The 22,958-nt window shown below is 44.4% G+C and overlaps 2 protein-coding genes across 2 annotated transcripts in view; both read right to left on the bottom strand.

The window, feature by feature from the left end:
* Positions 1-22,958, bottom strand: part of LOC134088560 (NACHT, LRR and PYD domains-containing protein 12-like) — a 58,839-nt gene that overhangs the window by 23,846 nt on the left and 12,035 nt on the right. The gene's annotated exons all lie outside the window — the stretch shown is intronic.
* Positions 12,941-19,810, bottom strand: LOC134088710 (stonustoxin subunit beta-like). The gene is made up of 2 exons (XM_062542810.1): positions 19,695-19,810; positions 12,941-14,068 (listed from the first exon to the last, which is right to left on the bottom strand). The coding sequence occupies exons 1-2, from the start codon at positions 19,777-19,779 to the stop codon at positions 13,482-13,484; spliced, it is 672 nt and encodes a 223-aa protein (XP_062398794.1). The 5' UTR covers positions 19,780-19,810; the 3' UTR covers positions 12,941-13,481.

The following is a 22,958-nucleotide window of genomic DNA, read 5'->3' as shown; positions in this document are numbered from 1 at the left end:
TTCTTTGCCAGTTTGCTGAAAGGTGTGTTGCTCTGACTGTGTCTGTTGTTAAACTTTAATGCTCTAAGGGACATTCCAGGAATGGACATTTTGGACAATTTAGGCAGATAGACGTCATAAAAAAGGCTTTATTTTAACATTTTCTTTTGAATATTTATTTATATTAAGCTATAAGTTATGATTTATCCAGTTCAGGCAATAAAGGCATTTTTCCCCATATGTATTTTTTGCTGAATGTATGCAACCATGTTACCAATACATCAATACATGTCTTACGAGTCTGGCAAAGTGTGTAAATTATGTTAAATTAAAGAAATACATGAGTTGTCATAATGTCACTCAACATCTTTAAATAAAATACCCTGGTAACCCTATCACTCTACTACAACTACAGTCACAGGGTTGTGAATCAATGCTTCAGCCTTTCCCTCCAGAATAGAAGCTACATTTAGCTATACCAATTATAGCTAAATTTAGCTATAGGCCTACCAATTATAAGTACCAATGATGTTTTACACAATGCATAACATAAACATTATTAAACAATATTCTATAGAAGTGACGAATAGGTTATAACACTGCTACATAATACTGGCAGTAGGCTAATGGGCTACAATGACATGAAGGCTGTGCTTTTGAATGGACAACTTCGATAAAAGGCAGTGAATTTTTTATCAGCAGGGAGAGCCAGTCGGCCTACTTTTGAGGCTTAGAATAAAACAAGGAAAAGTTCATTCAAATATTTCTCTGATGCTCATTCCAAAATGTCGTGATGCCTTATTTCAGACATAGGGTAACAAGAAGCTAGGCCTATAGGCCTACTGTATGGCCTACATGTCAATAAAGTAGGATAGTCTACCTACAGCATTCTTTATGGCTGATTCGCATCGTTGTTCGGTAGGCCGTTTCTACCTCGCCTATCTGTCTAGGCCTAATTGCTTGATTAAAGATACATACGTTATTTACATCTAGCATCTAGGCTACGTTTCGGTTGATCCATTTGACTGACTAGGCCTAATTTAGGCCAATTTGACTGAAGTCGCAACGTCGTTATGAAACGTAGACCTGAGCCTAGTTAACGAACAAATCTATCCATGATGTCTGCGACAGGTGTCCCTCTAAGTTATCTCCAGGAAACCGACATAATGGACATTCTCTGTAATCGATCACAACTTTACTGTACATTTAACTCACTTTATCTACTTACCTTCACAAAACGTCCGAAATGTTCTTGCCCGAACACACAGCGGTCCCTTGAGATTTACTTTCGATTTTAAACTTGTTCCGCGTTCATCACGTGGGCAAACGCTACGTCTCGGTCTGTTCATTAGTCCTTGAACCAGAGGAGTTGGTCGATTGAAATAAAACTCATTGTGATTTTTGGACAGGAGTTGAGCGATATTGTTTTGGTAGTAGCATTGTCTGTGTTATCAACCTGTAGCCTATTTGTGCAACCTGTAGCTTAGTATATTTATGCATAGCCTACTGTAGGTTGAGGTTCACATACTGTACTAGTCACGTGGCTGTAAGTTAGACACACACACTCACTCACGCACAAGCACACATCATGCACATGCGCACGCATGCACGCACGTACACACACACACACACACACACACACACACACACACACACACACACACACACAACCACACACACACACACACACACACACACACACACATTGTCTACCTTGTAAATGGATACAGAAACTGGATTCTCACCTTGGATCTGATTGTGGGTGTCCACTATTGAAATTGTCTGTGGCTCTATGACTGACTTTCATTGTGTGCATAATGTCACATACTCTGTGCATGCAGTCACGTAGCTCTGACAGCTAGTTTCATGTCCCCTCCTGTCGAGGGTTGTCAGCTTTAGATGTATTTTCATTTTCTGTAAATGTCCTTGACTTGCTTAAATTTGTGTTGAAGTTGAAAACCATGTGTTGGTTTGTATACAGTAGGTTGTATTGGAATAGTGTGATAATTATTGCACACATAATAGCCTATATACCGCGATCAGAACTATGCTTATAAAATGGTCAACACTACACTCTTGTGGTCATAAAGTGCTACTGCAATTCCTCATGATCTTCCTTTAAGTTTACCGTTAGCCTGGCACGCCCTCCCAGTGACGCAACGCCTTCAGGCTTTTGCTGCTGGTCTGGTCAACTGCTCATTGAGAAGGATTTCTGAGTTCCCGAAATATGCGGAACTGCCCCCTTTGGTCGAGAACCAATCAACTTTGAGCAGCTCCAACGGCTCTGGGTAGAGGCATGTTCAAGGCAGAGGAAAGAGTGTTGTTATTGGTTTAAACTCGGCAATCCGCTTTCTGACATCTACCAGTAGCAAATCGAGGCACTTAAAGGAGGCGGGTCAACCAGCGCTGACAAGAAACCGTGTTAGCACAGGCTGTTGGTCAGACTAAAATCTCGCAGAGCCTTTGAAAGTCGATGGTAATCAGGCTAGTTTACCGTAACTGTCAGTGTCCAAATCAGGGGCGCCGCCAGGGGGGGAAAAGTTAGGACGATTCTAAGGGCCCAGCACTGACAGGGGGCCCTTTGAAGGCTATCAATAATAATTGAATAGTATTGTCATGTGTAGGATTTTTGAATAAATGTTTCATTTGATATGTTTAAATAAGGAAATTATATATGGTTTTACAAGTCAACTACTATTTTCACTGTAGGAACATAATCTAAAGCGATTTCAAACACCCCTATTGTGGACTGTACCATTTTCAACCACCGTGGCGCTATGGCTAGAACGGACGGAGATAGAAGACGATTTCAGCAGTGTCAACATTGAGTGACAAAACGCTAGGTAAATTCCTCCAGTAGGCTAAATTCGTTTTGCTGCTGCTGGGTAAATATATCTTGCTAGCAGACGTCTAGCTCGTTGAAAATCATGTCATCAAGTCATTACAACCGGCATTTATTAACGTTTTTACCCCCCACCCCCATGTAATTTCAACTATGAGCAGCAGGCTATCCTACCACCCAATTCGCACTCTGCATAGGTGCGTGCATTTTAGAAGTTGCCAAGTAAATTATGAAGTCTGGATATCACAAACGCAAGCAGAAGCAGAGAGCTAAGAGGGAGAAAAAAGGTCACTCGGTTTTTCCAAAAGAAAGGTAATTCACTGACACTGGATGCCATGACACAACACACTAGCTTGCTAGCTGATAAAAGAGATGATTTCGTTTAGTCTAAACCTATATCAAAACAACAATTTTCAGTAGCCTAGCCTAGGCTAAGAAGTGCAGTGTTATTTTATTTAAACACTCCACGTTCATTGCCAGAGGAGAACAGATGAATGTAATGTAGAAGGTCTGTAGGCTAAGTGTAATTTACAGTAGTCTGTAACTGGATGAACTTGAGCAATAAACTAGGCTATTGTACTAGGCTATGCAAGATAAAATATTATAGCCTACACGACTGCTGGTGCTAAGAACTGGTTTCTTAACTAATGAGGTGCCCTCAACATACACACTACAGATTCATCCTCAGGAATAGGACCCCAGCCCTCATATCAACCCAAATCCCAATTGAAGGAGGAGGTGAGCAATACAATACAATAATTAACTAGCCTAGTTACTCATCAAGGCAAACATTTGATCACATACAGTAAGTCAATAAAGACAACAATAGGGAGGGAAAGTAATCTCATCGCCACCTGGTGGTTGCGTTCCTGGAGGCTAGCGGGAGAGGATGGGATTTTCTTTTAGAAAAAATATATCTCGGCCCACGATCGGAAGTTAGTTAAATGCCTTCAATATGCTATCCATGTAGGTCAGCTCTATTGCTTCTAGTGGTCATACTTTATTTTTTAGGATCAGTTTAATTGTTTTGAGTTTGTTTGTAACATGGTGATAACGAACTACAGTAGCTAGCTACAGTAGCATTTGACGTCACCAGTTTGGGCGCTCCATCTCCAACTGATCAAAACGGCAATTTGCTTAACTTGCTTATCATATTTTTGTAATAACAGAGAGCGATGTAAACCGCGTGGTAATTACCTTTATGTTGGGATAACTTGTGTTGTGCTCCTACTCACACAAGAGCTGGCAGTAAGTGTGATTGTCTACTAACTAACCAACTAGCTAACAGGCTAATAAACAAACCATGCTAGGTGAGTAACGTCGTCGAAGGGTGTCACGTCACTTGAAGTTGTAGTCCATTTATGAAATGAAACGAGCAATTACGTTTTTTTTAAATAAGGCGAAATAGAGTCTGATATTTTCACAGTTAGTAGATTATTACAGTATGCCGACTGAAAAATATTTTTGGTGGATAAGATCGCTGGTATAGCTGCGTAGTATTTTTTTGAAAAGTCGGTCTATGGGACTTAACATTGGAGCTGCTCTTCGATAGGAACGCAACCACTTGGGGCGCTGGTTTTCACTTTCCCTCCCTATTGAAATACATGATTGACACCCTGATGATGAGAGCTCTGAAGTATCCCCAATGTGCATACACAATGTTATAAATCCATATAAAGTGATGCATGCAAGTTCTCTCAACACATGAACATTTGGCTTGAAAGAACTGCATTGGCCTAACAATATTTGCTCATAAAAGAAAATCGATATATTCCATAATATGTACCATGGTATTTTCATTTTAAGGCAACAGTCTATTCAGTGTGATTCAGACAGTTGTGCATTTTTTTTATTAATAAAAATAATAATTATATATATAATATATATACAATTGGGAGAACATGTATTTGATAGGCTACCATGCTAAAGTTGCCTAAAAAGAGGAATATAAAATCATCATTTGACAATTGATCTTAATGCCTTAATAAAAAAAAATGAGTAAAAATCAAACCGCTAAGGACACCAATTTTCTTTGTGATTGAAGAATGTAAATAAATAAATGTTCTTCCATAAATGCTAGGGGGAAGGAAGTATTTGACCCCTATGTTAAATTCCCATAGGAGCAGGAGGATTTTTTATATGTTTTTATTTTTAAAGGCCAGCTATTTAATGGATCTAGGATATTACTGTATGCATCCATGATAAAGTTCCCTTGGCCATTGGAATTAAAATAGCCCCACATCATCACATACCCTTCACCATAGCTATAGATTGACATGGTGCTTTTTCCAGTAGGCCTATTAGCCTGTTTGATTTGCATTGAGCTCAATGAGCATCAAACAGGCTAATGATTGATTTTTACTCCTTTTTTAAATTAAGGCATTAAGATCAATTGTCAAATGATGATTTTATATTCCTCTTTTTAGGCAACTTTAGCATGGTATCAAATACATGTTCTGTATATATATTACTTTATTAATAATTATACTTTTTTTTTTTGAGGGGGAGGGGGGGGCCCTAAATCGAAATCTTTCATGGGGCCCAGAATTTCTGGCGGCGCCCCTGGTCCAAATATATGTATATTTCATGTCTGACTACAGTAAATTACCATCCACTTCAGACCTGCTCTTATCCAACAGACTTTAAAATGTGATCTCCATAAGTCTCCAAACCTTTCATGATGGTTCCAACTAAACATGTAACCTATAGGGCAAAAATAATTGCTCTGTTCTGAAAGTCTTTGTCTGGGATTTATGGTGTGTGTGTGTGTGCGTGTGTTCTTTACAGGACAAATTCTAAAGTATTTTTCTATTTTTTCTATTTCTTTTGTACATTTTTCATCACAAAAAAACCTGCAAAACTTGCCAAAAACATTTTTATCAAAAACTCTTCATCTGGTCTGTGCTGTGATCAACAGTAGAGCCTATTTTGTCATCTACAAGACATTGTACTTGTAGTGATCAACAGTAGTACGTGGTCATCAACACGACTTGGTTTATATTCTTAAAAGCAAGTACTTCTGTACTTCAACTTACAGTAAAACTCTGCCTTTGCAACTTCCACTTGCAGCAATGTTAGTGAAGGTGTATCTCTATTTCACTTCAGTAAAGGAGTTGTGTACTTGTATTGTAGTAATATTAGTGAAGGTGTATCTCTATTTCACTTCAGTAAAGGAGTTGTGCACTTGTATTGGAGTAATATTAGTGAAGGTGTATCTCTATTTCACCTCAGTAAAGGAGTTGTGTACTTGTATTGGAGTAATATTAGTGAAGGTGCATCTCTATTTCACTTCAGTAAAGGAGTTGTGTACTTGTATTGGAGTAATGTTAGTGAAGGTGCATCTCTATTTCACTTCATTAAAGGAGTTGTGTACTTGTATTGGAGTAATATTAGTGAAGGTGCATCTCTATTTCACTTCAGTAAAGGAGTTGTGTACTTGTATTGTAGTAATATTAGTGAAGGTGTATCTCTATTTCACTTCAGTAAAGGAGTTGTGTACTTGTATTGGAGTAATATTAGTGAAGGTGTATCTCTATTTCACTTCAGTAAAGGAGTTGTGTACTTGGTGCAGCTCTGCATTGTGACATGGAGCTCAGAGTGAGGTCTGGGGCAGCAGGGGCGCTGGACAACTTGGGAGGGTGTGGTGAGCCGAGCGATCAGCTGGGCAGAGTTCTGGAAGCTGCCACAGGCTCGGCTCAGTTTCCTCATCAGGGCAACACACGACACCCTCCCGAGCCCTCAACACCTCCACCAATGGCTTGGAGCAGAGCAACCCTGTGACCTTTGCAGGCCAACAATGCCTCACTCACTCCAGCATGTTCTGTGGGGCTGCAGAACAGCACTGACAGGGTCGGCTCAGATGGACACACCACCAAGTGCTGAGGAAGCTGGCAGAGGTGCTGGAGAAAAGTGGGCAGGAGGCAAACAAGCAGAGTCCATCAGAGAGCCCACGCAGGATCCACTTCCTCAGGCAGGGGGAACCCGCAATGCAGACCAGCAAGAGACCACCCGCCAAGCTACTAACACCAGGGGCGGTGTGGAAGATGGAAGTAGACCTGGGTAGGCAGCTCCAGTTCCCACAGGAGATATGCAGCAGCACCTTAAGACCAGACGTGCTGCTGTGGTCTGCAGCTGTGAAGGCAGCAATACTGATGGAGCTGACAGTGCCATGGGAGGAGGGACTGGAAGCTGCCTACGAGAGAAAGAAGGCCAAGTATGCAGACCTGGTGGCGGAGTGCAGATAAAGTGGATGGAGTGAGTGTGAGGCTGTAGCCGGTGGAGGTGGGAGCCAGAGGCTTTGTGGGCAGATCAACATCACGCCTGCTCAAGGACCTGGGACTACGTGGAGACACACTGAGCACATCCACCAAACAGCTCTCTGAGGAAGCTGAGAAAGCAAAACCACTGGTAGGACACACACACACACACACACACACACACCCTCTACCCATTACGTAATGAGTGTGGAGTGTGGTAGGCTACATAAAGCACACACACCCTGTACCCGTTACAGTATGTAATGAGTGTAGTAGGCTACATAAAACACACATCACACACACAGAGACATAAACAAACATATCAACTATGAATGAAGTCCATGATCAATGGTGACTAGAAAGCCAGTATAGCGCATAATGATCTTGAAAAGTCCAACAGGCAGTGATAGCTTGATGCTCTTGAAACAGTCCTAAAATGCTCAATATGAAGTCCATGGGCAATGGGCAGTTTAGGCCTCAGGGAAGAGGACGCCCCTGCCGTGCACAGTCCACCACAGGCACCGCTGGAGGTGCGACAGGCCTAGATGGAGACGGAGGCAAAAGCCAACTCCTTCATCCTTCATCAGATGGCTGGGCCTACCGCGCTGCTTCTCAGCTGCTGGCCTGTATGGATGGAGCTCACTCCAGCTCCCCCTGAACTCCATCACCCTGGGCTACAGGCAGGAGAAGGCAAGGCTGGGGATGGAGCTAAGGGACTCCTCCCACAGGGCAGTGGCTGATGCAAACGCCAGAGTTGGGACTGGAAGGAGGTGGAGGAGGTGCAAGGAGGAGGTGCAGAAGCTGATGGGGAGACTGCAGCATCAACACGTGCTGGCCACCGTCCACTCCAGACAGGGCGGCCAGGCCTCGGATGGAGCGCCCCACCCATCCTATGGTCCAAGGCAAGCAGGAAGGAGAGGAAGGACCTTGTTGTTGCAGAGGTCACCAGGATTGAGCAGGAGGAGCTCAGAGTGAGGGCTGGAGCACAGGGGCAGCAGGGCCCGTGGACAACTTGGGAGGGGGTCGCCAGACCAGCCATCAGCTGGACAGAACTCTAAACACAACTTGGGAGGATGTCGCCAGACCAGCCATCAGCTGGACAGAACTCTCAACACAACTTGGGAGGGGGTCGCCAGAGCAGCCATCAGCTGGACAGAACTCTAAACACAACTTGGGAGGGGGTCGCCAGACCAGCCATCAGCTGGACAGAACTCTAAACACATAACCATGCTGTAAAACACATTATTGTGCAATAGAACACATTTATATGTGTGAAGTGATGTACTGCATAGAAAATGTATGCACCAACAACATACTAGATACAGTAGATACAGTACTTCATTCCAAGTGAAATTGTAGGCCTTCTGCAGCTTATACAACTATGACACAACAAACACACATACACACACTATGGGCTCTATTATCAGGATCAACTGGGCATTGTCGCAAGTCACTCGCGCTAGCTTCTTTGGGGGCGGTCCTAGCGCAAAAGGCTATAATGACAGCTTGAAAAGTGAACATTGCGCTCAGCGCAAAGTGAAAAGGGGTTGTCTTAATTTAGTTAATTAGTCGTGGGTGTCTTTTGGGCGTAGCATGCTATAAACCAATTAGATTTCACACTCTCATTCCCTTTAAAAGCCTGGCGCATTGTTCAATGGTCTGTTGGTATTATCATGGCGGAGTTACCTGGGCGTCTACTCCAGATGAGACCGACTTGCTCGTGCGTGAGGCATGGGCGGCGCGTAATGGAGGCTTGGGAAGGCTTCCTAAGCCTTCCCAACTTTTATGCTGGGAAATTGTGAAAATAATGTACATGATGTGTGAATATTATTTTCTAACACGGATAGTTCCGGTCCTTGATGATGATGGGCTGAATCGCGTTCGATGCTGTTATAAAATCCAACACAAACATACACCTTGACCGCATTTCGTTAATGCACTACCACAACTTGCACAAAAGTTAAAGTGGCTGCGTGTCGATGTTGCATGGCAACCATTCCTATGGAAGAAATATTTATTGGCGGAAGAATGATTCTCTATGAATACATCGACGTATAGTTACCGTTTTAGAAAAGCAATAAGTCACTCTAGTCCATAGTTCAGGCTACACTGATTTTAGAACAGCTAAGGGGGGTTTTAGGCACTTGCTTACGGTCTCTCGGGGCCTATGACTTAAATAGATTATTTCAGAATGAACGCAGCAGCCGCAGCAGTAGTCAGAAGCTAGTTCTCACTATTGATCATTATCATTATTACATTTCCCTTGTGTGTGTGTGTGTGTGTGTATTCACACCAAATTGGCATGCCATGCCGTACCCACCCAATATGCACAGCATCCCATTAGCTGAACAGGAGAGATTACGCACGCAGGCGCGCAACTAGGCTACGTGTTGTTTTCTTTTACTCCGCTATCAGCACACAATGTGAAGCTAATTCACTAACTCAATAGCCTACTCATCATGGATATCGCAAGTTCTTTAACACACAAAACAGAAAGGATGGAGGATGAAGGCAGCTAGAGAAGTTATTCCAGATGAGCAATAACAAGGTAGACAGTTGCCAGAACACTACAGCTGTTTAATGCCAGACGTTAAAGGTATGCTAGAACAAAACTAACTGAAGGTAACTTAGCCATAGGGCTGTGTAATGTTGTCTAAATGAGCAGGTCACTGTTAGACGTTATTGTTGTATTATTGCATGTGGATGTTGTTATGCTATGTATGCTACTTTTTGCTGACCAATACAAGAACCTAAAACCGAGAAACGGACAAATATTATTTAATTATATTCGGGCTGCGCGCGCTCCTGCTGATGAAAGAAGTGCGCACTGTGCACTCTTCCATATCCCCAAGCCTCATGCGCTCATATAATAGCCTTTCAGCTATGCGCGAGTGATTTCCGACTAGGTTTTTCCTGGTCAGTGGCGCACTTACTTTCTTCATCCATATATTAGCGACTGGCGAGCTTTGCGCCGGACCACACCTCTTCTCTTCACTGACACGCCCGTTAGGGCGCAATATCATCTCCCATTTAGAGAAGGTACATTTGCGCTGGACAAATGAAGGATGCGCTCGCAGAGAATAGTAATTAAAGGTTGCGCATGATAGGGCCCTATAAGTCACTCAAAGAAAAAAAAAGGTAAACATTTGTGAAGTGATTCCAAATGTCTGGTATGGACTGGCCATGTGATGCAATGATAAGGTGCTACTGTATGTATGTATTGCTATTGCAGCACTTGAGAACAGGCTTCTGAAGGGGCTTGTGCTGATTAACCCAGGCCTCAGCCGCTGCCTTTTCAACACCATGTGTTTTCCTTCAGCCTACAGTGTCCTGCACAAGTCCTGCACGGCTACATCATTCATGTGTGCATTTGAAATGGCTTCTGTTCCATCTCCCCCTAAAATGGCCTCTGCTGCATCTCTACGCAGGCGTCCATGTTCGTGTAGTATTGCGTGTAGAAGCTCATCATGAGCTCCTCCTCCTCACACATGAAATGAGAAAACACTCCACATTATTCACACTTCTCAGTTCCTCATGGATGCATTCATTACAGCTTTTCACAATCGCTAAAACACTCAACTCTGATGACTGGAATCATTATGAAACATACAAAGAAGCATGCACTGCTGACTGTTGAAATTCTATGTTTTATTTGGAACAAAACATCCAGGCTGAATCCCTTAACAGTAAGCCGATGGTGATGGTGGCGAGGAGAAGCCTCTGTTTGAGCCCTCTTGTGCCCTAGACCGGTCATCTCCTTCTCCACTGTTTCTCTGCTAACACACTAAACTCCTCTCTCTGAACCACATGCTCAGTTGCCTCCTGAACACATTGTGTTGAACGGATCCCACGTTCAGGTTGGCGTGCCTGTGTGAATGAGTACAGGAAGTAGTCCAAGCTGCTGTTGGAGGAGCATGGCGCCACAACACACTGCTCCTGTTTGCAGGACTCTGCATCAGTGCCAAAGAGTTGGGTGGACGTCCTACTGCCTGGAGCGCTCCGGCAAAGTGTTTCCTGGTGCAACACAGTGGACGAGGAGGCTTGGGGAGGGATGAGGTTTGAGGACGCTGCTCCATCTTCCCCTGCCCTTGGCCCAGAGGTGGCAAGGGGCGACGCCACAGCTTTCTTCACGCGGCGCCTGAGTCGGGCTGTGGATGCGTCTTCATCAGATTCCACTTGCCCCTCCGTAGCTCCGCTCTTGCCTTGAGCTGAGAGGCCAGCGGGAGTGTGTTGACCAGCCGCTCTGCTCTCTTGGGCAGGTGCTGAGGGCAGTGGTGGCAGGTGTGCACTTACCTGCTGAAAGCTCAGATGGACACAGAGACCAGAGAAACATAAAGGACACAGCACACACCAGCCTCATCCACATCTGTTTTCTCCAGCTGATTGGATTCAGGAATGTTATTATGTTGGCATCACTCTCATGGAATAGACACAGCTGATATAAAGGTTGCTAAAGTCATTAGATACCACTCAGTGAGAGGCAATACAATATATGCCCATGGGCATTAGGACTCTTAAATTAGAGATCTGGACACACACACACGATAGCCCTGTTTAATGTCACTTGTTCATGAAGCTTATTAGTGTTGAGCTCATGGACTGGTGCAGCTGCCTACTCTACTCTGCAGCTGAGCCCTCATCCTCAGCTCTGGACACACACACACACACACACACACACACACACACACACACACACACACACACACACGATAGCCCTTCAGCCTCTCCATCTCCTCCACATGCTCCTTCTCCTTCTCCAGCATGTGCTGCAGGAGAGCCACCAAGGCTGAGCGCTCCACACTCACCACGGGACTCTGGTGAGAGCGCTGTCTCGGCACGCTCGCCTTCTCAAGCGGCGTCTGACCCAAAGGAAACCACAAAGCAATACGTGTTACAGACGCGGTTTACAGTCAGTAGGTCTACAGATCGGAAATGATGCTTTAGGATCACTGGCTGAACAATGAAATAGATGCTTTCACATGGATAGCAATGGATACATTTGAAGGCATATAGTCCTGTCATATCACACATGATCAACTGTGATTTCTGAACTCACAAGCTTCTGCACACAAGAGGAGAGGAAAGAGGAGCAAACATTCTCACACTCACAAACACACACACAGACAAACACACACACACACACACACACACAGGTTTTAAATAATACTTTACCCAATGGTCTCAACAGCAGTCAGTGAGGACCAAAGCATCACCTTCCCTGATGTCCAGTCCAAGCAGGACCGAGGAAGCAGGAGTGGACACCGTCAGAGTTGTCTGACCCCTCACCCCACTGTTCTCTCTCTCTCCTCTGCTGTGTCTCAGAAGCTGGATGAGACGACCCAATGAAGAACAACTGACCAGCAAGATGATGACGTTTCCTCATTCCCTATAGGACCTTTCCCTGGGAATGAGTTAACCAGCCTCGTCCTTTACATGAGACATGAGTACTGAGGATGGTCAGTCTGTTATCTGGACTTAGTTTATCTAACACCTGCTACCAGTGGATGCTGTATATTGTACAGGAAATGTGTTGAGCTGAAGGAATGAGTACAGTATTGATTTCACAGTTGTATCTCAAAAGGCAGTGGACACCTGTACCAGGTTATGAAGTCATTCAAGTTAACATCATAAGAAATTCAACACAACATCTGATATCTGATGCATTTGGTCTAGTTTGGATACTTTTGATAACACAGAAGGAAGGGTAGGAACACACACACACACACACACACACACACACACACACACACACACACACACACACACACACACACACACAGAGAAATACACACACACACCATTTTTATCTCATGACTTTATTTATTTGTATTTCATTTTCCTATGACTTACATTCTGTTCCCTTTAAGCCATTTTAACCAATTCACCAATGACATATTTAACTTATTATTCAAATAAAAGGAATCACCTTCAAGCTATGAAGACTCACTCTCAAGCATATCAGAATATAGATGTAAAATAACGGTGGATTAACACTCCCAGCCCTGAGAAAACATGTCCACTCTCACTGTATGTTCATTTTATAATCTTATTAATCTGCAGCAACAGAAGAATGATGCAGCACAGAGGAAGCCAGCAACACACATACACACACACAGAAGGAGTGAGAGAGAGCGAGAGAGAAAGAGACATACTAAACACACACACACAAAAAGACACAGATGAGGCAATAGAAGGGACACACATACACACATAGTAGTGTGTGTGGCGCTCCTCTCCTGTGGAAACACACACAAACACAAAGCACACACACACACACACACACACACACACACACACACACACACACACACAAAGCACACACACACACACACACACACACACACACACACACACAGGAGTGTGTAAACAGGTGCGTGGCTCTCCTCTGCTGCAGGATTAGGAGGTCATGTGATCTGGCACAGGGACACTGAGGAGAGAGTCCAAAACCCAGGATAGAGGGGCTCAGTGAATGTGGAGTGGAACGTGTGCAGGTGGGTGAGTGTGTTAGAGGAGACGCTGTAGAAGGACAGAGTGCCTGCTGGCCAGTCCAGGTACACTCCTACTCTGCTGGAGCTGGAGGAGGGGGCAGGTATGGCAGTCTGCTTATTATTGTGCCAGGCAGAGTAACTGTTACCAGAGCACTCCAGTCTCCAGGACTTGGCATTACCTCCAAACCTGCTGCTGTTCCCCCTCCCTTTCCTCTCCATGCTTTTATAGGCCACTGCTATCTCACCATTACGCCACTCAGCCTCCCAGTAGTAGCGTCCAGACTGACCCGTGCTGACTAGACTCTGACCCAGACTGTCACATCTCTCTGGATGGTGTCCAGCCAGACCCTCTCTACACAGCACCTGAGCCCTGGAGTCAAATCTCTCTGGGTGGTCAGGATACGACTGCTGCTGCGGATACACCCATGTCACCTTTCTGTTCCCCTCAGAGAGAGAGAGTTCTCTGTGTGCTGTGTTTGGGTCCAGTGTGAGCTCACAGGCATCTGCACACAAGAGGAGAGGGGACAGGATAAGATCATCAGAACAAGGGGTAGGAAAGGACATGTACAACACACACACACACACACACACACACACACACACACACACACACACACACACACACACACACGAGTGTGTAAACAGGAATGTGAGGCTTTCCTCTCCTGTGGACACACACAGACACACACACACACACACACACACACACACACACACACACACACACACACACACACACACACACACAGACAGACAGACAGACAGACAGACAAGCACAGACACACACATACATACATACATACATACTGAACACACTGATACGCACACACTCACATTCATGCACATACACAGGCACATGCATAAACACACAGACACCCACATACACAAACAGTAGACAGGCAGGCATAAGCACGCACGCATGCACCTGCATGCACACACACATAAACACGTACACGCACACATGCACAAACACACCCACATGCAAGCACACACACACTCCCCACACACAAACGTGCACACACACACATACACACACACACACACACACACACACACACACACACACACACACACACACACACACACACACACACACACACACACACACACACACACACACACACACACACACACACACACACACACACACACACACACACTGTTACGATGTGATGTGCTGCCTGTGATTTGCACTCAGTTAGACAGCACACTTTCACAGACACATCTCATCCACAAGGGGGCACCAGCTTGCTTCTTTGACCTGGTAGCTGTAAGCTAGCTACAAAAGCCATGAAGCGGCTTTACAGTTTTTCTCAATTGTTTACACACAATTTCTGGTACTTGAGACACAATTCCCATAATATGTAGCTCATGCACCAACCTCCTGAACCGATTATGCTGAACTATAAGCACAATTTCTGCTTTACACTCAAATTGCAGTTCTATAACACACTGTTTTCAAAACACTACACACAATTCTGTGCATTAGACACAATTTTCATGAAGAAAATCTCTTGTTTTCACAAAGAACACACTGCCATTCAAATTCTAAAGCTAACTGCCCTACCATGCACACTGACTCATCAGATGGGCAAACTCCTGTCACACAGTCTTACAATTAGCAATCAGAGCTTTAGTATTACAGTAGTACTACAGGCAGAGGCAGAGCCAGAGGAGTGAGAGTAAGAGGAGGAGGATGGGGAGGCCAAGGACCGTAATCTCTGATGAGATCCGAGCCACTAGAACATTGCAGTGCCGCGTATCAATACAGTACAGTACCGGACAGTACAATACAGCTCAATGAGCACAGTAGTACAGTATTGCCTGTGGGCTGTTCTGTAGGACTGTAAAAATAAAGTACTGTATGTTTCAAGTATTTGGGAAAAGTAATCCTACTTTGTATTCCTACACAGTTTACAGTATTTTACTATTTGTTTGGCAGCCGAAAGATTACCAACACAAGGGCTTCTGTCTCCTGAACAGGAAACTGAAATCATGAGCATTGAAAAGCCTAGAAAAAACGGCATAAGATTATGGGAAATACAAAGAAAAATAATAGAAAACAATGAGATATTTCAAAATATTGATAGGGTAAGCATATCAAATTACTGTATCAGCTTATCTACTGTTTGTAGTACTGTTTGTAGTGTAACACTGAACAAAAGAAGGCCCAAGTCATTATAATGAATGGAGAAGAAGTGTTTTCAATTCATCGCAGTGTTTTACACTGAGCCCAACAGTGTTCAACTGGTCCTTGTAAATGTCTTGATAAATGATGGTTTGTGTGTGTCTCTTGAGCACAAAAGAGCATTTTGAGGAGAAATTACATTGTTTTGAAGGTAAAGTGTCATTTTGCAGGAGAATTGTGGAGTTTTGCCCATTGTGTGTGTTGTTTTGGATTTGTGTGTAGAGTTCAGAGAATATGAGGCATGTGTGTTAACAATCGAGAAAAACTGTAATGGTGGAATCTTGGTTTGACATGAGGACAGGCCTGCTTGGGGCCTACCAGCACCTCATGGTTTTCCAGACTGGCCCTGTTGTGGATTTCCCTTTCCCTTTTGGATGTATTTTGCGTTTGGGCCCATTTTTCGTTGTTTCGTCTTTGTGTTGGGGTTTTCCCCACTCTCATGAACAGTCTGGGAAGTAGGAGTAATGCGTGGGCTGGTCGCCTAGAGGAGACAGTGCGCAGGCTGGTCCAGGACGTGGAGGTAAGCTGGTGTCCTCTTGCATTTCATACACTATTAGCTCGTACACACTGACTGCCACATTATTGCACACACTTAGGTTAGGGATGTTGGTCTGGGCAGCACATCTAATTTCCCTAGACTTGGTTCGAGCTTGTTGCCAGGCCACATCTTCCTAACACACACACACACACACACACACACACACACACACCACTCACAACACTGACAAAACAGACACACACACACACACACACACCCCACTCAACACACACGACCACTCACTCACTCACTCACTCACTCACTCACTCACTCACTCACTCACTCACACCACATACAGACAGAACACACACACACACACACACACACATAGGAGTGTGTAAACAGAAGAGTGTGGCTCTGCTCTCCTGTGAACACACACACAAACCATAGACTGTATATATAGAATATATATAGTCTATGACACAAACACATACACAAACACAAACACACACACACACACACACACACATACAAAGGAGTGTGTAAACTGGACTGTGTGGCTCTCCTCTCCTGTGGATACACACGCAAACACACACACACACACACACACACACACACACACACACACACACACACGAGAGTGTGTAAACTGGAGAGTGTGGCTCTCCTCTCCTGTGGACACACACACACACACACACACACACACACACACACACACACACACACACACACATATAGGAGTGTGTAAACAGGAGTGTGTGGCTATCCTCTCCTGTGGACGGACGGACACACACACACACACACACACACACACACACACACACACATACTGTATAGGAGTGTGTAAACGGGAGTGTGTGGCTCTCCTCTCCTGTGGACACACACACACACACACACACACACACACACACACACACACACTCCTCTCCTGTGGACACACACACACACACACACACACACACACACACACACACACACACACACACACACACACACACACACACACACTATACTGCCAAAAGTATTGGGTCACTTGCCTTGACCTCCCTAATGAATTAAGTGACATCCCATTCTTAATCCATAGGGTTTAATGTGACGTTTGCATGGATTAAAGTGAAAAAAACTCATCTGACTGAAATTTTTTTGTCCAAAAAAAAAATAAAAAATTGACTCACGCAAGTGAGGCAAATCAAAGGGCCTTAGCGCAGACCTACATAAAATAGGGCCATACAGACTAATTGTACCCTCCGTTTACAAGTAACACATTTTAAAGTAGGCCTAGCTATTCAATACTGCACACTGTTGCTTATTAAGAGTGCTCCGAGGGCCGGCCATAGCCCGTTGCCCCCCCCCCCCCCCAAAAAAAAAATAGGGGGTTGGGGGGAGTCACTGTCACCCCTGAGAAAATGTATTAAATACTGTTATGTAAATGCATAAATTCTGTGCATTTTCAATCAGAGATTAGGGCCAGCATTATGCCTAAAATGCACGTATGTCTCCAAAACATTCCTCAATCCTCACCAGACATGCATGAAAACAATTAAAACTCACAGCCATAGGTTAACCGTCAGATAGGCCTCTGTTATTGAAGATTTGGAATAATTGATTTGAAATGTAATATGCTAAAGAATTCTGATGTTTGCTGATGTCAGGATATAATTTGGTGTAACTTTACTTAGTGTGATTAGGTGACATGTTGTTTAATTAAAGGTGCATGTCGCTTTAAGACGTTTTAGTTGTTGGAGAACGTGATGCACGGCAGAAATGTTAGGAGTTCCACGGTATTTCTGACCGTGTTGGTCGTGTCAATTGTATGAGAACTGTGCTGTTTGTTACAATAAACATCCAAGAATATTAACTGGAAGACAATACGTTTTTATAAGAACACGCGTCAGTCATAGGACTCCTAATATAAAAGTTTCGTTTATTGGAAACGGACCTACGACTTTCTCTTTGAAGAAGACAAATTAGGCCAACTGTATAGACATAGCCTAAGCTACTGGATCCTTTTGAATTGTATAAATTAACCTTGTTGGCTTATTATAATTATTTTTAGAGAAATTAGCAGTTAAACTAAACAGTAGGATAGCCTAATAGTGGCGTGGCGCAGACATACACTTTTCCGTTGTCTGTCTCTGCGTTTCGGGCGCACCCGACTCTATTAATATTAATAATGACCGAAAGTAGGCTATAGCCATGTTCTTTTTGACAATTCATCTTTAAGCTCCCCAACACTGCCGACCTCTAAGTAGTCTAATTTGATGAGATCGGGGAACTAGCAAGTGCGGACAAGAAGTCATCGCAAACAACGCAGAACTTCGCGCAGCTAGTGCGTGGATGTCTGTCCTGAAGCTATTCTATAGCTTACTATTACAACTGGCGAAACTACTGTTTATTTTCATTTTACTTTAATGAAGAATAATTAGCCCAAATCATAGACTAATTAAACCGAAAAAACGACAGCTTTCCTGAACTTCTGCAACGCTTGTTTAACCTACAAAAGCCTAATAGGCTATGTTAAGCATGCGGCTCCAAAGTAGGCTATAAATCAAGACTGTTCTTTCATCTGTTTCAATTGGCCTTTCTCTCGTTTATTATTGTATCATGATGATGATGATGATTATTATTAGTAGTAGCAGCAGCAGCCTAATAGTAGTAGCCTAGTAGTATATAGCCTAATGTTCATCAACGCAGTTGCACGACCGCATTTATTTATTTATTTATTTTGCGCACAACGAAGATTTTAACATAGGCTAAAACACAGGCCTATCACAAAACAGGGTTCAACAAGAGGTGTAACCATCACTGCAGCTTGCAAGGGAGGTCGCGCCGCATTCCCCCCCCCCCCCCCACAAATATTTTCTCCCCGGATCTGCATCAATCTCATGATTGACCTCTAGCGCCTCCGGTTGACGGAAATCCGTCATATGACGGAAAACTTTAATCCATGCGTTTGTCGACCCTTTGCAGCTATAAATGCTTCAACTTTTCTGGAAAGGCTTTCCATAAGGTTTAGGAGTGTGTTTATGGGATTTTTTGGCCATTCTACCAGAAGTGCATTTGCAGGGTCATACACTGATGTTGGACGAGGATACTGGCTCTCAGGATCCGCTCTAATTCATCCCAAAGGTGTTCTCCCAGGTTAAGCTCAGCACTCTGTGCAGGCCAGTCAAGTTCATCTACTCTGAAATCAATGTCTTTATGGACCTTGCCTTGTGCACTGGTGCACAGTCATGTTGGAACGGGAAGTGGCCATCCCACAAATTATCCAAAATCTCTTGGTTAATGCCCATTCCTGTTCCAACATGACTGTGCACCAGTGCACAAAGCAAGGTCCATAAAGAAATGGATGACAGAGTTTTGTGTGGATGAACTTGCCTGGCCTACACAGAGTCCGCATGCACGCACGCACGCACGCACACACACACAAATGAATGCTTCCATGTAAAGTAAAACCACTCACATTTTCTCAGTCCTGGTTTAATCCTGCACTCTCCTCCATGGTCATACCTTAAGAAGGATGAGAGAAGAAAATACAGTTTTGACATATCACTGAGTTTAGTATGAGATGTGTTTATTATGAATTGAGGTAGTAATATACTTCAGAGTCTCTATATCAAGCAAGATATTTCTCAGGAGGAGCCTCTCTATGTAAAGCAAAGTAAAAGTAAAGTGACTTAGGGAGGGATTTAGTGTGTTAATGTATATTTATCCAAAGCACAGACTCAAATAGAACCCGTCCCGACTGACTGATCGTCAGAGGGCAACACTGCTGTTACTTCTTATATTTCCTACACAAACACCCACACTCACATTTCTCCAGAATTATCTCCTCCCTGAATGAATGTACTGTACACACATACAGAGAGACTGTTTTTCTACACCACACACACACACACACACCTAGAGTTCCATGTTCTTCTCAACACATGATATACTGCAAGGACCTCCACGCCATGCTAGAATGCTGTTCCCCAGCTCCATCACAGCATTTAATGATGTTTCTCAAGAACGTTTGGGAGGAGCCCTTAGGGTTGATTGACAGCCATCACTCACCCCCACTTCCGTTGCTAGGGAATAAAACCCTCCTTACTGCCGTTTACGTCCCCCCTCTTCCCTTCCCCCCTCCAACCCCCCCATCTATACAGTGTCGTATGTTGTATCGTGCTGAATATTGGATATTATTCACGCAAATGACTTTCTAACAGTTTTCTTCCAGCTCAGGTCCAATTGATGCTTAAGGTTGCCACAGATAGGGTGAAATGAGACCCATGCAGCAACAGCTCTACTGAGACCCATGCAGCAACAGCTCTGCTGAGACCCATGCAGCAACAGTTCGACTGAGACCCATGCAGCAATGAGCTCTGAGAAATGCTGCAAAAGCTCCACTGATCCCCAACACCCATCGTTCTCATGGCTCGGACAACACATGAATGGCCGCCGCTGCACCAAGCAAGCGCAACACAGTTGCCACTCCCGTGTGCTTGTGTGTATCACAGTGTAGTTCAACCACGTCCAACTAGATCACGGTGCTCCGTAAATCATAGCTATATTTCACTGAGCCCAGCAGCAAGCACAACACAATCTGGGCCATTGCTCAAACGTCCACCCCGCTTGCACAAATCTGGAGGCACGCTACACCTCCACCTGCCGCGTGGATGTAATAGTCACACACTTAGCCAGCACCGCATTCACAGAATGCAGACGCAGGATATGCCAGACCCCTGCGCTGCTCTGATAACTCACAACCTGCTCATGATCTGGAATGCAGAGTTTCCACCTTAAGTCATGCAGGAGGCCCACATTTATCATAGCAACAGATTCTGTTCCAGACTCACTTTCAGCCTCGCACTCATATTTGCCATTTGGCCGTTGAGATGTAGTGAGGAAATGTGGCATAGTGAGGTTAATCTGGCATAGATCTGCATCCACGTGTCCTTATCTACAAGCCATGGATCATAGTAGCCTAAAGGTTCATATCATACAGAGCATATTGACCAATCAGTAACACTGACTGAATTACGCTTACTTGAGCCTCTCCTCCACTCTTCTAAATCACCTTTCTGTCAATTTATTCCAGTGTCTAGAACATAGTTACCATAACATATTTTCTTACAGTCTTTCCACTTCTATTCTAACGGTAGCAATGCATCCCCTTACCTCGCTGTAGCCATGGCGATTCTACATCCTCAGTCTCCTATTATACTGCCACCAATCTGGTCAACAGAGAAGATGCTCACTCTTGCCTACACTTAATCACTACATCTCATATCATTACACAGTCCTCCCCATCCAGCTCACTCTCCACCACAGATGCTTTTCCCACCGGTCTCAGGCTGGGCAGATCATTTCTAGCAACGGAAATCATATGCTTGGTCATTAGTCCTTGGACGCCTACTAATCTACACCCACCCAATGTTAGGCTAATGCAAGATATCCAATTCCTGTTTACTTTCCCTCTGCTAGTGGCCTGTGATGAAAGCGATCTTGAGGTCTTAGTCTGAACAGTTGGCGACAGGTGCGTCTAGATTTCTAGGCTAGGCGACAGGCCTACTATATATTTTTTATATATATCACTCGCATGTGATCCTCATTACTGGCATCCCAGGACCATGGCCAGCTACCAAGCCACACTTGCTATTCTCAAACTGTTCACAAGCCTCATATGTGTGTGTAAGTGTGGGGGATTGCCTTTTACTTGCAGTACTTAAAGGGCCACATCATGCCCAGTTTAATATGTGGAAGGGAATCATCTGGAAACGTGACAGAATATGCAGTCTCCACACAGAAAGCTCTCCAACACAGGACACAAATGGATGAACAGCTCCACTAGAAAGTCATCTAAGATGTAATGTGTCACGGACTGAGCCGTGACGTGCTCACGCAGCGTGCAGCCAGCGAAACGCCAGCGCTAACATTCAAACTGTGCTAACGCTGGTCTCCGTGTCATATCACTGTCATTACCGTTTACTCTGTTCTGTTCCTGGTTTAATATTCACAATGTCATTTACCACCGTTTGCCATAAACACCAGCTAACGTGCATTGTTGTTTAAGGTGCAGGGAAAGGCCTACCGGCATTCTTAGATAGCAAATGTTTGTGCGTGACTCCATTCATATACACCTCAAACTATATTCATTGTCATTTTCATCTCCCATCTGTATTAACGTCTCCTGGTATCATATAATGAAATTGTCCACACTGGTAGTGATGTTATCCGTGAACCCCGCTTCGAGGCGTGTATCGAAAACATGAACCAATTTGGGATGAAGCTTGTATCGGAGATTGATTCGTTTGGTCGATAATCACGAGGCACGGACCCGCACGGACCCTTGTGGATATGAGGCGGCATCTAAACACCTGCACATACGTCAGGGATGTAAAAGCCAATTAGGGCAAAGACCTGACGTCATGAAGGCAGGGTCTAGGCTCCGCTGCTCTCCGCAGTACCTCTAGAGCGGCTGCTCTGCTGCTCCACAGCTGCCTGGCCACGCCTTGCTCCCGCGATAAGTTGAGGCCATGTGATACCGACTGCCGAGTCGAAAACACACCCATCTAGACCATCGTGGACAGATTTTTAACCACGTGCATCTTGTGCTGCGCAGTTTTTGTGCTGCGCAGCCAACTTGAACGCGCCTTTTGATTCAAAGCCGTAGCGCGACACTGGGCGGGGGTTTAGGTTCACTGTGTAAAAGCACTTCGCCAATCAATTGACTCAAACTGACTTG

Source organism: Sardina pilchardus, chromosome 1 (assembly GCF_963854185.1).
Source record: "Sardina pilchardus chromosome 1, fSarPil1.1, whole genome shotgun sequence".
Lineage (NCBI taxonomy): Eukaryota > Metazoa > Chordata > Actinopteri > Clupeiformes > Clupeidae > Sardina > Sardina pilchardus.
The sequence above is the reverse complement of the archived record's forward strand: the minus strand, read 5'-3'. Positions and strand labels throughout refer to the sequence as shown.